The sequence below is a fragment of the Oncorhynchus clarkii genome, chromosome 4 (assembly GCF_045791955.1).
Source record: "Oncorhynchus clarkii lewisi isolate Uvic-CL-2024 chromosome 4, UVic_Ocla_1.0, whole genome shotgun sequence".
NCBI classification, from domain to species: domain Eukaryota; kingdom Metazoa; phylum Chordata; class Actinopteri; order Salmoniformes; family Salmonidae; genus Oncorhynchus; species Oncorhynchus clarkii.
In genome coordinates, this window is record NC_092150.1 from 15099288 (window position 1) to 15114228 (window position 14941).

Below are 14941 nucleotides of genomic sequence, written 5' to 3' on the forward strand. Positions count from 1 at the left end.
TCGCCGTTCCCTCTGTTCCCCCCCTTCCTCTCGCTCCCTCTCGTTCCCGCCCTTCCCCTTCCCTATCCTCGTTCCCCTACTCTCACCCCTTCCACCTCTAGCCCAACCCCTTCCCGTGTTCTCACCTACTCCTTCCCTCCCTACCCCCGTTCCCCCCCTTCCCTCACCTCGTTCCCCCCCCTTGCCCTGGCCCTCGTTCCCCCCCTTGCCCTGGCCCTCGTTCCCCCCCTTGCCCTGGCCCTCGTTCCCCCCCTTGCCCTGGCCCTCGTTCCCCCCCTTGCCCTGGCCCTCGTTCCCTCCCTTGCCCTGGCCCTCGTTCCCTCCCTTGCCCTGGCCCTCGTTCCCTCCCTTGCCCTGGCCCTCGTTCCCTCCCTTGCCCTGGCCCTCGTTCCCTCCCGTGCCCTGGCCCTCGTTCCCTCCCTTGCCCTGGCCCTCGTTCCCTCCCTTGCCCTGGCCCTCGTTCCCTCCCCTGCCCCTCGTTCCCTCCCCTGCCCCTCGTTCCCTCCCCTGCCCTGGCCCTCGTTCCCTCCCTTGCCCTGGCCCTCGTTCCCTCCCTTGCCCTGGCCCTCGTTCCCTCCCTTGCCCTGGCCCTCGTTCCCTCCCTTGCCCTGGCCCTCGTTCCCTCCCTTGCCCTGGCCCTCGTTCCCTCCCTTGCCCTGGCCCTCGTTCCCTCCCTTGCCCTGGCCCTCGTTCCCTCCCTTGCCCTGGCCCTCGTTCCCTCCCTTGCCCTGGCCCTCGTTCCCTCCCTTGCCCTGGCCCTCGTTCCCTCCCTTGCCCTGGCCCTCGTTCCCTCCCTTGCCCTGGCCCTCGTTCCCTCCCTTGCCCTGGCCCTCGTTCCCTCCCTTGCCCTGGCCCTCGTTCCCTCCCTTGCCCTGGCCCTCCCATACCACTTTCACTCTACCCTAGCTACACCTCCTCTTCTGATGGGAGAGAGGTTGAATGTCGGGTACAGTGAGAGGTATAGAGGACTGTCTCCACCTGGTGGACGTACCTGGAACAGCATGTAGGCGTCTTTAGCACTGGGCCTCAGGGTGCTAACAGACCTCCGGTTAGTGTTACCCTGGACTGGAGGAGGCTGGTCCACGATGTCTGGAGGAGAGGAGAGAGGGAGGGAGGAGAGGGAGAGACAACTTTAGAAACAGCTGTGGCTACAAGCCTGGAGGGATCAATCTCTCATCAAACAATGACACAAACAAACACTCTCAGAAAAGACCGGTACAAAACCTACCTCAGGAGGGAAAAGTCACGCAATTAAATTGTGATTTCCAATCCCAGTTATACTAAATTAAGACGTAGAGTGGAAAGACAGCAGTGTGAAAACTAAAGGGGCCAAACCAAAACCTCAACAAGTCATGTTATATTCACTGAAGTCATGGGATATGCAGCTTTAGGCAATCTAAGGAGAAACAAATTCCCTTCCCTTCCTCTGTGGCATGGTCAAAGAGGAAAAGAGGAGGGTTGGAGAGAGGAAGTGGGATGCTAGAATACTGATGTAAAGTTCTGTAGCTACAACCTCCACCTTTCATCCAAAGTGTACACTTGCGCACTTCCCTTTGTGGATCTAACAATGACTCAACTCTGAATCAATGGCAAAAAGAAAACAGTAGAGTCCGGGAACTCCATTTCCCATGAGCACTCTGCTCAGACCTTTGAAGCGCTCGTCCTCCGCGACCATCCTCTCGAATACCACGGTGACGACTTGTCTGACGGTGGCGGCGGCTGTGTTGTTGGTGATGTTGTCCTTGGTGAAGTGCAGGCGGAAACACAGCACGATAGCCTGGGAGGGAGGCGGCGAGGAGACACAGGCTCTGTTACAATAGCCAGCCTAACATAGCCTCCCACCAAGAATCAAGCCATGTACTGGGGAATACATTCTAAGTGGTATGCTAGTATGAACATTGGAACGTAGTCAGATTTACTAAGGCACACATCTGGATTAACACTACGTGGAAACCAACTCCCTAGGCAATATGAGACGTGTTTGGGACACAGCATGTACTATCTGACTGTACCTTGAATATATAAAAGTGTCTGCAATGCGTGTGCTGAGTGTACGGTACCTTGGACAGGACTTGGTCATGTACCACTGTGTTGGTGGTGAGCAGCACTAACACAGTCTGCAGCAGCTTCAGTTCCTCCAGCCCGTTCTCCATCAACTGCCACAGCATGTTAATGATGTTCCCTGCTGCAGCCTGATGAACACACACAACACATGGTTAGACATGTAGCCTACTTGTACACCCAGGAGGCAGCGACAGTCACAATTTACTGGAATGTGACAGAACAGAGGAAGTGAGAGGAGCTCTAGAGGTCATAGACACAGACATGTACACACAGATAGACACACGGCAGCAGCCGACCGGACCAGCCAACACCACATCAGGGTCAGGGAGTCACATTGGCATTCTTTCAGCCAAACCCAGCCACTGTGGCACTCCAGTGACATTGGCTTAATACCAACACCACCCCCTTAACCCTCCCCCTTCGTTAACAACGATCCCGCGAATCGCATCAAGTCGGAGTGGTGTCCAGTTTCCTAGATACACAGCCACAAAGTCCAAATTTGGCTAGATCATAAAAATGGTCTTAATTTAAGGTTGAGGTCAGACATAAGGTTAGCAGTGTGGCAAGGGTTAAGGTTTGGTTTAAAATCTGATTTTAAGATAAATTGTAGAAATAGGCACAATTTATTGGTTAGACTTGTGGCTGTGTTAACTATTGAGGAATGTGCATCCCAATACAACCTTGAGCGAGGCATAGTGCCTTTTCAGCCCTCTATTCAGCCCTCTCAACACCAAATGAAGCGAATCGAGTTGCTAACTTGCGAACGAGTGGTACTCAAAACTCCCATGAAGCTCTGCGACCCAAGGCTAGAAAGTTGCTTCAGGAAAGATGGCTGACAAAAATACTAGGATGGAAGCAAATATCATTTCTTACAACTTTATGCTAAAAAAATGGACAGTTAAGAGGTATATGTTAGTTAATGTAGAGAAATTATTAGGCCTATGCATATTTTTTGTCATAAAGGTAATTTACAAACAAAAAAAGCTAAAGCATTTTCTGCAAATGTTAGGTACAATTGTGAAAGCTTGCCTTGCTGTTCATAAAAAAAGGTGTAAAAGTCAATCACTTGCCATTGCTCTTTATTGTAGTAATATTAGAGATTGAAGCTACAGTGCCACCAGAAAGTGTTCATACCCCCAATAGATGACCTTCCTCGTGAGGATTTGAAAAACATTCCTGGTCTTTGTGGTTAAATCTGTGTTTGAAATGCACTGCTCAAATGAGGGACCTTACAGGTATGTGGGTTAGAGATGAGTCATTCCAAAATCATGTTATACACTATTATCGCACACTGAGTGAGTACAGGCAACTTATTATGTGACTTGTTAAGCATATTTTTACTACTGACCTTATTTAGGCTTGCCATAATGCAAGCCTGGGTTGAATACTTATTGACTCAAGACATTTCCTATTTAATTACCAAAAAATTATATAAAACATAATTCCACTTTGACATTATGGGGTATTTTCTTGCTTATTGTGTAGTGGAAGATCAACTAAATATTAGTTCAGAACAGTGGATTCAACTTTGTTACAATACTGGTTAATCATTAATCCCCAAGAAAATGCAGAAAATGACTGAGTGAAGGGAAATGCGACTGTTACATGTCAAACTGCTATTATGGAATGAAAGTCCTGACTTCAGTACTACTCCACATTGAATCACAACCAGAGGATTGGTACATTGTGGGCACATTGTTATTTGGCTGTTATCATTCGGTAAGTACTGTACGCATTTGTTGCATGAGAAATATAAGGAAAGCTATTACCGCCTCCAGAACAGTGAAAACAAGGCTCGACGTCATTGAATTGTGTGGTAGGCTATCCTTCGGCGGCTTCTGATGTACGTGAGTGACGTCCCATTCCGTAGAGTTATTCATCTCTCCCTACCTCTAGTTGCTCCGTTTGAGTGCCACTCCCCCACAGAGGGACACTCAAAAACGAGGGGGAGGGCTAAGGCGGGGGTATTGGGATTGAGCCATTGTCCTCGCGTCACTTCCTGAGGTCAGAACAACTCTGCAGAACTCGTACAAAACCAAGTGAAACTGGGGGAAGTTTAGTTTGAAGAAAGAATCTGTCCTTCAGACGGCAAAACCGACACTTTTCACTCACATAAAACATCACATTTAATCAATATCGTGGTAGCTTGGTTCCTCTTCCCCATCCCTGTCCCAGTAGTTAAGCCCTGGGCTTACAGACAGACAGAGATAGAGGGGAGGCGCTGGAGCGTGGCAGAAAGCCTCCGTTGAAAGGCTACAAGCAGGGAGTCTGCTGATATCATGTAAACACAACCAGCCAGCCAGTCAGGCTGTACAGTCAGTCAGCCAATCAGGAAGGCAGGGTGTACACATTCAGTCAGGCAGGGAGTGAATTAGTCAGGGTGTTCTTATTCACACAGTAGGAGTGGCTGGCTAGGTGGTCAGTGATCAGTCAAGGTGTCCCTGCTAACACAAGGCAGATCAAGCCATGGTCAGGGAAGGCCAGTCAGAATAGCCTGGGTTCCATGTTGAGGTATAGCGGTTAAAAGGCCAGTCACAATAGCCTGGGTTCCATGTTGAGATGTAGCGGTTAAAGGGCCAGTCAGAATAGCCTGGGTTCCATATTGAGGTGTAGCGGTTAAAAGGCCAGTCACAATAGCCTGGGTTCCATGTTGAGGTGTAGCGGTTAAGGGGCCAGTCACAATAGCCTGGGTTCCATGTTGAGGTGTAGCGGTTAAAGGGCCAGTCACAATAGCCTGGGTTCCATGTTGAGATGTAGCGGTTAAAGGGCCAGTCACAATAGCCTGGGCTCCATGTTGAGGTGTAGTGGTTAAAGGGCCAGTCACAATAGCCTGGGCTCCATGTTGAGGTGTAGCGGTTAAAGGGCCAGTCACAATAGCCTGGGTTCCATGTTGAGGTGTAGCGGTTAAAGGGCCAGTCACAATAGCCTGGGTTCCATGTTGAGGTGTAGCGGTTAAAGGGCCAGTCACAATAGCCTGGGTTCCATGTTGAGGTGTAGCGGTTAAAGGGCCAGTCACAATAGCCTGGGTTCCATGTTGAGGTGTAGCGGTTAAAGGGCCAGTCACAATAGCCTGGGCTCCATATTGAGGTGCAGCAAGCAGTTCTACAGAGATGAGGCTTTGCACTGCAATGTGAGGCCTAAAGTGAGAGATACTCTCTCAGTGAGAGATACTGGCACTACTGAATGTAAAGTAGTAGAAGCCCAGACAGGATCATCATAACGTTCTCCCCCTGCCCTGACTTCAAATGTATGCCTTACATCCAGACCAATTTCCTTAGAATGAAAGCATATCAGTCTTTTGTTAGTGGTCCTGTGTTCCTCACCTCAGAAACCACCTCGTGGGACATGAGTCTCTGGATAGCAGCCAGACACAGCTGGGTGATCTTGGGCTCCTTGGTGCCACAGCCCATCAGGAATGGCTGTACTACCTCCGAGCTGTTCTCCTTCAGAGCTGAGGAGGAGACAATACATGGGCATGCAGTTAACACATTAGACGGCTGTTCTAAAACAAACACCTACAATAGGACCAATCTGTTAGAATGCATCCTCCTTTCCTTTGCTTGTTTTAATGAGGTATAATCACTGTTCTGTATGTGATTGGATATTGGCTCAGCCAAAACATCGCTCACAAACAAACACACACAAGGCATAGGAGTGTCCCCTCCCTCAATCACTCACTTGCCAAGATGTCTGAATTCCTCGCGGCGATGGTCTTGATCTTGACTATCCCAGACTCAGCAGCCTAGAAAAGCACAGAACAGAGACACATTAAGTTTACATTTACTGTACCTATACATTCCTTATGATAAGACAGCTGACGATACGTTACCACCTCTATATGCACTGTTATAACTGAGGTAGACGTCTCCTAGTCCTTATTAATGATCCCCATGGCCAGACACACTAATCAGTTAACCTTGAGTTACCGGAGAGGAGACACTGGGAGCCATAGTGATTTCTCTTGTGTGGAGCTCTGTTGCCTGACAGTGAGATCATGCTGTGCTTTCAGCAGTATACAGAGGTCTCTATCGCTCTACAGCAGCTGCAGCTCTGACTGTGCACTGTGATACAGACTGGGCCTATAACCTACATAGAGAAGGTGCGACGCTCGTTCATTGTTTTATTTAAGCAAGGTTAAAAGATTAACATTTCAGCCCTCAAATGGCCTTTATCAGAACAACTTTTAACCTTGCTTGAATAAAACAATGAATATTTAAAATGGTGAGCGAGCGTTGCGTCTTTTCAATGATGATGAACCTTTTTGGGTTGTACTTCGACTCCAGTTGGTTGAGCACCCTCCACTTCGTTCCCTATAGCTTACATAAACATACTTTCAGTGTCAAATTGTTTCCCGGCAATTCCTGTCCCACAATTCTTGTTCCAAGCTAAAGTGAAGAAATATTGGATTGGTGTGAGCACAAGCACCTGTTCTAGTACTGAAACACACATAGCTTAGCAGGATCTTTCAGTTAACCTGTTCTAGTACTGAAACACACATAGCTTAGCAGGATCTTTCAGTTAACCTGCTCTAGTACTGAAACACACATAGCTTAGCAGGGTTTCTTTCAGTTAACCTGCTCTAGTCACTGCCTCTGCTCCATACTGAAACACACAGAATTTAGCAGGGTCTTTTTCAGTTAACCTGTTCTAGTACTGAAACACACATAGCTTAGCAGGATCTTTCAGTTAACCTGCTCTAGTACTGAAACACACATAGCTTAGCAGGGTTTCTTTCAGTTAACCTGCTCTAGTCACTACCTCTCCTCCATACTGAAACACACATAGCTTAGCAGGATCTTTCAGTTAACCTGCTCTAGTCACTACCTCTCCTCCATACTGAAACACACATAGCTTAGCAGGGTTTCTTTCAGTTAACCTGTTCTAGTACTGAAACACACATAGCTTAGCAGGGTTTCTTTCAGTTAACCTGCTCTAGTCACTGCCTCTGCTCCATACTGAAACACACAGAATTTAGCAGGGTCTTTTTCAGTTAATCTGACAACAAAGGGTCTAGCTTAAGAACAGTGTGCAACACTCCAGCAGGTAATTCATTTGATATGAATAACAACCACCAGTCAAACCCTCTTCGTATGATGTAAAATCACGTAGGAAGACGTGTGAAACACTTCCTGTTCTTGTTGTTCTAGCCAGACCTGCTGTGCTATGCTGCTGTGTTTGACCTGGTATACAGTCATATCACTTCATATTTAATTTGACCTGCCACAAGGCTGCACAGAGGTGGGAGTCAATTGGACAGTATGCGACCTCTTGAACCTCTTGGTTACCCGGCAACAGGGCCTTAATACTGCAGAGTGTGGACTGGGCCAAACTGTGTAGAACTACAGGCCCTATCGTAACCCCACACAGCGACTTAAAGATAATCTAGAGAAATGCAAGTCTCCCTCCTCTCCTTTGTCCTCAGTGTGGAGGGAGGCGGATAACAGGGCATTAAAATCACACAGAACTTGTTCTAATCATCATTCCGATCCTGCTGGTGTAGAGACGAAGATATCAATATAGCCCTAGAAGCTACGAAGAACAGTGAAGACAACTAATTGACTTTGGCTCATGTATTCCCTGACAAAGGTCATGCAGCCAAAACACAGTTATTCATATTTGTTTCCATTGAACATGCCATACAGATAAAGGCATTTTAATTATATGATGAGTGCCTTGGTCCTCCTTTCTTTTTGGCTGTTGCTCTTATTCAAAATGGGAGGCAGGCAGGGTGACATACATTTTTGTTGTTGTTGAAAACATCTGTAGCACAAACAAGGTTAGGCTTCCACAAACAGACAAAGTCTGTTGGGGGAAAGGGCCGTTTAGGTTCTTATTCTAGGGGTCGTTGATAGGCAGCAACTTTAGTGCGGAGGCTTTCTCATCATGAAGTTACTCTTGTTATCTTGGGACAATTCCACAATAACAGAGTGATGCTGAGACTCACAATTTTCACTTTAAAATGTACATCAAACAGAAACCAATGACTGCAAAGTTAAATAAATCATACAACTCTGCACAAGGACTACTTTTAACAATTTCCACAGAAAATGTTACAAAAACACATTTAGAACAGCGTGGATGCAAAGTTTGGTAACAGCATGACAGCACAAACTGTCATTCTGTAACAAAATGTTGCATCTGCACTGTTCAAGTAAACTGTTAAAAAAGTAGTCCTTGTGCATAGAGTTGTATGGATTGCTTAACTTTGCAATCATTGGTTTTTGTTTGACATACATTTTAAAGTGACAAAACTGAGTCTCAGCATGACTCTTACCATGGAAATGCTCCTTGGCTAATGAAGGTAGTGTTTCTCGGGACTTGGGTTCGCGTCACACATAACAGGTTGACCATAAGCACACTCTCTAGAACTGAACATATACAAGGCTACTAGACCTATATATTCCATTCTAGCACCCATGATGTTCCTTGTTTGGCTGTATACGATTGTGGCACACAACTGACATTCAGTCCAAATGAATTTCGCCACAGTGCTGTTGCGCAAAAGGCAACGCTGCACTAAATTTGTTATAAATAGCCTTAAAAAGGTCCTTCTCCAACCCTCCTCATACAGCAGCCATTGTGGTTAGGTGGGCCTAGCACTAGCAGGGCTCAGAGGAGCCACAGTGAATGGACCCAGTATGCAATGTGAATGGGAGCCTATTATGGAAGGAAGATGATAGTGGTGATGATGATTAAAGATGACACCATAAGGGATGGTCCATGGTCTTTAAGGAAACAGATTAATTACAATGTTGAAGATATAGCCTGGGCTTCATGGATAATACTATCAACAAGGGTAAGCCTAATTCTGCTGATGATCATGATGGCAATACTGAACTTGCCTTGTTATTAAATACAATTATTTAGTTCATATTGCTATAGAATCAAGTGGATTTTAGAATCCAGGTAAATGCGGACCTGCCTACAGAAACCTTAAGTAAAGGAATGCCAACAAGATCATTGCACTCCACTTCCTACAAACACAATAACTGGCATCAATTGGTCACATAAGACAATAAAGCATGTCCGAGAGCCTTGAATCAGAAGCAGATTGCTGGGATTTCCTATGTTCAACCTTGAGTGAAACCATGTGTCCTTCTGTTCTTACCAACCTGAACATGGATAACACTGCACTGTCAAGGCTGGGTGTTTAGACCTGATGACATGCACATGGAAAACCACTGAAACACTGTCCCCACATGTGCAATTAGTAGGCTTAGGGCCTTTGGAAACCCTTGAAATGGTCAATGGAGAGGATTTACCAATAGGAGAGGGCAACATTTAGAGTAGCCTATTGATGCTTATTGGATGCTTGTGCATCCTCACACTTTAACATTTGAAATAACTGGCTTCATTTCCTCGTTCTTCTTGTTTGTGATGAGAGTGGAATGGATCTGCTATGAGTCATTTAGGTCATCAGACAGACCAGCCACTGTATGAAACAACTCCAGTCTATTCATGCTAGCTCAGTCAGTAGTCTTTCTGTACCAAGTCCACCCTCCCCACCCACACTCTTATCCAGTAAAATGCTAACTGAGCCCAAAAAGGCCTGACACTGCATGACTTTCTTCCCCTTTACAATAGAACTGAGAAGCTTCAGTCTGAATCAGTATGAGTCAAAATTACAAGCTGGCAGTTTAGAACTATTTCTGCGAACCGCACTGTGGAGGGCATATGAAGCCACTGAATGCGAAGGTTCATCCACACTACAGCAGCATGAAGACAAATAGTGGAAGGACCAGGTCACACTCATAGACCTAACTTCACTATATGTTTTATCCTAGGGGAGAATTATTCATGAAGTTGGGCACCAGCCTGAATACAAACTCACTACTTCTCCTAAAGCCCAGCATAATTTGCTCAGCCGCTTATAGGCTGTCTCAGAAGATGTCGAGAAAGCAACTCACACTGCAGATTTTCACATTGATTCTGCTGCTGCATAGCCTACATTGAAGGGGCTTATTCAATTAATCCAAACCTTAGTCTCACCTTCTGTCAGTTCTACTTAAGTTTCTGCTTTTCAGCTTGTTATTTCTTCAGACTGTATGACACCTGTGTGGCATTGTCAGCCATACAGGCGGGGTATGAAGGAGGAGCCAGGTTTCAGACAGTCGACAAATACAGCACTGTAACTCCTCAACAGAGAGACCTGCAATCATAGCACAACAGATAAGCTCCCACTGGTTTAGCTGGCTGTCACTCAATAGAAGGAAAGGTCTAGAGCATGAAGCTGTGATGTAGAAAAATCTACAGGATTCTTCTCAGCCCTTCTTAACCCAGACAAACCTGAGAGAAAACAGCTGCACTGCAGTAAAATAAGTAAATGAATGGGAGAGGGGTGTGCAAGACTGGTCAAGGAGGCGTCTCGTACCTGGATATCTGAGTGAAAACATTTTTAAAAAGACTCAAGGGCACAACTGACATTCTCATTTCCCATAGTAAGATAATTCAGATATGTTGATCAAATGTAAAAGAGACTACTTAGAAAGCCCAGGAAAGGACAGGCTTAGTATAGCCAGATTCTACGGGGGCCACAAGAAAGAAAAAAAAAAGTCAAGTGAGGTGCCTCAGTGGCTCGTGGGTCTGCATACCTGCATCCACCCCCCCCCCCCCCAACACCTTGAGAGCAAAAACATTTTAGACCATTCTTCTTTACAAAACAGTTTCAGTTCAGCAATATTCTTGGGATGTCTGGTGTGAACTGCTCTCGAGCTCAAGCCACAGCATCTCAATCAGGTTGATGGCAGGACTCTGATTGGGCCACTCCAGAAGGCGTATTCTCTTCTGTTGAAGACATTCTGCTGTTGATTTACTTCTGTGTTTTGGGTCGTTGTCATGTTGCATCACCCAAATTCTGTTGAGATTCAATTGTCGGACAGATAGCCTAACATGCTTCTGCAAAATGTCTTGATAAACTTGTGAATTCATTTTTACGTCGAAGATAGCAAGCTGTCCAGGCCCTGAGGCAGCAAAGCAGCCCCAAACCATGATGCTCCCTCCACCATACTTTAGAGTTGGGATGAGGTTGATGTTGGTGTGCTGTGCCTTTTTTTCCCCTCACATAGGATTGTGTGTTCCTTCCAAACAACTCAACTGTTGTTTCATCTGTCCACAGAATATTTTGCCAGTGGCGCTGTGGAACACCCAGGTGCACTTTTGAAAACTTCAGACATTCAGCAATGTTTTTTTTGGACAGCAGTGGCTTCTTCCGTGGTGTCCTCCCATGAACACCATTCTCATTTAGCGTTTTACGTATTGTAGACTCGTCAACAGAGATGTTAGCATATTCCAGAGATTTCTGTTTTTAGCTGACCCTCTAGGATTCTTCTAAACCTCATTGAGCATTCTGTGTTGTGCTTTTGCAGTCATCTTTGCAGGACAGCCACTCCTAGGGAGAGTAGTAACAGTGCTGAACATTCTCAATTTATAGACAATTTGTCTTACTGTGGACTGATGAACATCAAGGCTTTTAGAGATACTTTTGTAACCCTTTCCAGGTTTATGCAAGTCAACAATTCTTCATCTTAGGTCTCCTGATATCTCTTTTGTTCGAGGCATGGTTCACATCAGACAATGCTTCTTGTGAATAGCAAACTCAAATTTAGAACGTTTTTTTTTTATTGGGCAAGGCAGCTCTAACCAACATCTCCAATCTCATCTCATTGATTGGACTCCAGGTTAGCTGACTCCTGACTCCAATTATCCTTTGGAGAAGTCATTAGCCTAGGGGTTCAGATACTTTTTTACAACCGACACCAAATTATGTATTCAATATAGACAAGAAAAATACAATAATTTGTGTGTTATTAGTTTAAGCAGACTGTGTTTGTCTATTGTTGTGACTTAGATGAAGATCATATCAAATTTTATGACCAATTTATGTAACCGCACACTGCACCTGATAGTATCACTGATATTTAATAAGCTTACGTATCGGCCTCACGGCCTTCGTCAGAGTTTTTGTGATTTAAAAAAAAATGTGCACCCTTATGTAGACCTAGCCCCTCCCACATCCGTTCCACACATCGAATGGGGTTGAAGGCAAAGGGAAAAACAAATAAGTGCTACCAAATATAACAATATGCATTTCATAAATATTACAAAAGTGTATAAATAAGACGTATAAAACACGTCTGTAAAATCTCAATGAGGACATAGCAAGTTTTCATTAGTCATTGGGTACATCGTACGAAAAACAGAGAAACCTTAAATAGGCACATAAGATTTCTCTGTGATATGATAGATGTCATATTGCCCTGCCTTAAATTCTACATATTTTGCCATAGGGTGGAGGAAAATGTTTGCCGTTTTTAATGTGATAACTGATGATCAATGGGCCCCACTTCGGTCAGTAATTCAAACATGCTTAGATAGCTGGCTGCTACACTAACTTGTAATATTTGTTGCTGACATTGGCTAATTGAGTGACTGCTGATGCACAACCAAATTTCAAAATTGCAGCTTGTGTATTCTAACTCTCAACAGTATGTGGCGACCCCCACTGAGCCCCACCCCCATCTTACATTTTGTATTAAATGTTTTTAAATTGGTCCGCGGGTCTACAAAAGGCTGCGGCAGTTACCCATCCCTGCTGTAGAGGTATCGTCCCCAGAGCAGTGCTGAGTCATTCTGTGTGACTACATCTGAGGAGAAACAAACAAAGCCAGCCAGAGTTATAACTGCCTGCCTGCTGACTCTGGAGTGGAAGCCGAAAGGGCACAGGCTCAGCATAAAGGAGCAGTCATCTCAAATGTGGAGACTGACTGAGACAGCATAATTTTTCTGACAGCTAGGCCTACTGCAGTATACCACCCTGCATCTATGGCTGGGCAATACATCTAATTAATTTGATTAACTTGAATGTACAGTGCATTCGGAAAGTATTCAGACCCCTTGACTTTTTCCACATTTTGTTACGTTACAGCCCTGGTGTTGAGGGGGATAGGAAGGTGCAGAGTGCACACAGCAAAACAGGAGCAAAGGAGACGAGACCAACAAGACCAACTAATTAAAAGATATATAGATATATACTTGATTCTTGCGATACAGGCATTTTGTGCATTGCACTAAAACATACAGTGCATTTGGAAAATATTCACACCCCTTGACATAACATTTTGTTACGTTACAGCCTTATTCTAAAATGGATGAAATAGTTTTTCCCCTTCATCAAATCGACAAACAATACACCATAATGACCAAGCAAAAACAGGTTTTTAGAAATGTTTACAAACGTATTACAATTTAAAAACAAATATTCCATTTACATAAGTGTTCAGACCCTTTACTCAGTACTTTGTTGAAGCACCTTTGGCAGCGATTACAGCCTCAAGTCTTCTTGGGTATGACGCTACAAGCTTGTCACACCTGTATTTGGGGAGTTTCTCCCATTCTTCTGTGCGGATCCTCTCAGCTCTGTCAGGTTGGCTGGGGAGCATTGCTGCACAGCTTTTTTCAGGTCTCTCAGATATGTTTGATCGGTTTCAAGTCCAGGCTCTGGCTGGGCCACAAGGACATTGAGACTTGTCCTAAAGCCACTCCTGCATTGTCTTGGCTGTGTGGTTAGGGTCGTTGTCCTGTTGGAAGGTGAACCTTCACCCCAGTCAGAGTCTAAGCTCTCTAGAGCAGGTTTTCATCAAGGATCTCTGTACTTTGCTCCGTTCATCTTTCCCTTGATCCCGACTAGTCTCCCAGTCCCTGCTGCTGAAAAACATCCCCACAGCATGATACTGCCACCCACATGCGTCGCTGTAGGGATAGTGCAAGGTTTACTCCAGACAAGACACTTGGCATTCAGGCCATCTTGGTATCATCAGACCAGAAAATCTTGTTTCTCATGGTCTGAGAGTCCTTTAAGTGCCTTTTGGCAAACTCCAAGTGGGCTGCCATGTGCCTTTTACTGAGGAATGGCTTGGTCAGGTCACTCTACCATAAAGGCCGGATCGATGGAGTGCTGCAGAAATGGTTGTCCTTCTGGGAGTTTCTCCCATCTCCACAGAGGAACTTTTGAGGTCTGTCAGAATGAACATTGGGTTCTTGGTCACCTCCCTGACCAAGGCCCTTCTCCCCTGATTGCTCAGTCCTGTCTTGGAGCTCTACGGAAAATTCCTTCAACCTCATGGCTTGGTTTTTGCTCCGGCATGCACTGTCAACTGTGGGACCTTATATAGAGAGTTGTGTCTTTCCAAATCATGTCCAATAAATTGGATTTACCACAGGTGGACTCCAATCAAGTTGTATAATTGGTACACTTACTGGAGAGCTCTTTTGTCTACACCCATTCAGCATCATTCACACCCTCTTAAGCATTAGCCCCACCCATCTCTTTAAGGATTCACATGTGAGGCCATGTACTAAACAACCAAAGATTTCAAGACTAAAAGCTGGTTATACTATGGGTGTGTTTGTAATTGTAATCTGGAGTGCCAGAGTGTGCTCTGGGAATTCATAAACTAAGAGAATTGTCAGATTGTCCATTCGTAAATTCAGAGCGTTTCGCTCTCAGAGCGTTCAGAGCGCACACTGGAAGCTCCGGCCGAGGAGTAGGGTTGATCAGAGCGTTCTGACCTAACAAGCACCTAAGCTAACTGGCTAACGTTGGCTAGCTACTTCCAGAGACAAATGAGAGAACAGCTCACTGACCATTTTACTCACCCTAGCAGAGCTGGTTAGTTTAGACATGTAGCTAGCTAGCAAAAGAATAAACCATAATCCCAACTGATAACATTACTACCCTGCATGAATCTGCAGGTAACCAACCAACCAGGTTCAATGTTAGCTAGCCTACAAAAGGCTCTGAGATACAAATAATATTACTACACAGATCATACACGTAACGTAGCTAGCAAGCCAGCCAGATAATGTTAGCTAGCTAGCT

The 14941-nt window shown here is 45.3% G+C and overlaps 1 protein-coding gene across 2 annotated transcripts in view; it reads right to left on the reverse strand.

The window, feature by feature from the left end:
- The window catches only part of LOC139406493 (protein MON2 homolog), a 54373-nt gene that overhangs the window by 34392 nt on the left and 5040 nt on the right, over nt 1-14941 (reverse strand). For both annotated transcript variants that reach the window (XM_071149142.1, XM_071149141.1), the window contains exons 2-6: nt 5743-5806; nt 5388-5515; nt 2061-2192; nt 1648-1777; nt 992-1089 (exon numbers count right to left, since the gene is read on the reverse strand). In XM_071149142.1, coding sequence (XP_071005243.1) covers nt 992-1089; nt 1648-1777; nt 2061-2192; nt 5388-5515; nt 5743-5806 — 552 coding nt within the window. The remainder of the gene's footprint in view (nt 1-991; nt 1090-1647; nt 1778-2060; nt 2193-5387; nt 5516-5742; nt 5807-14941) is intronic.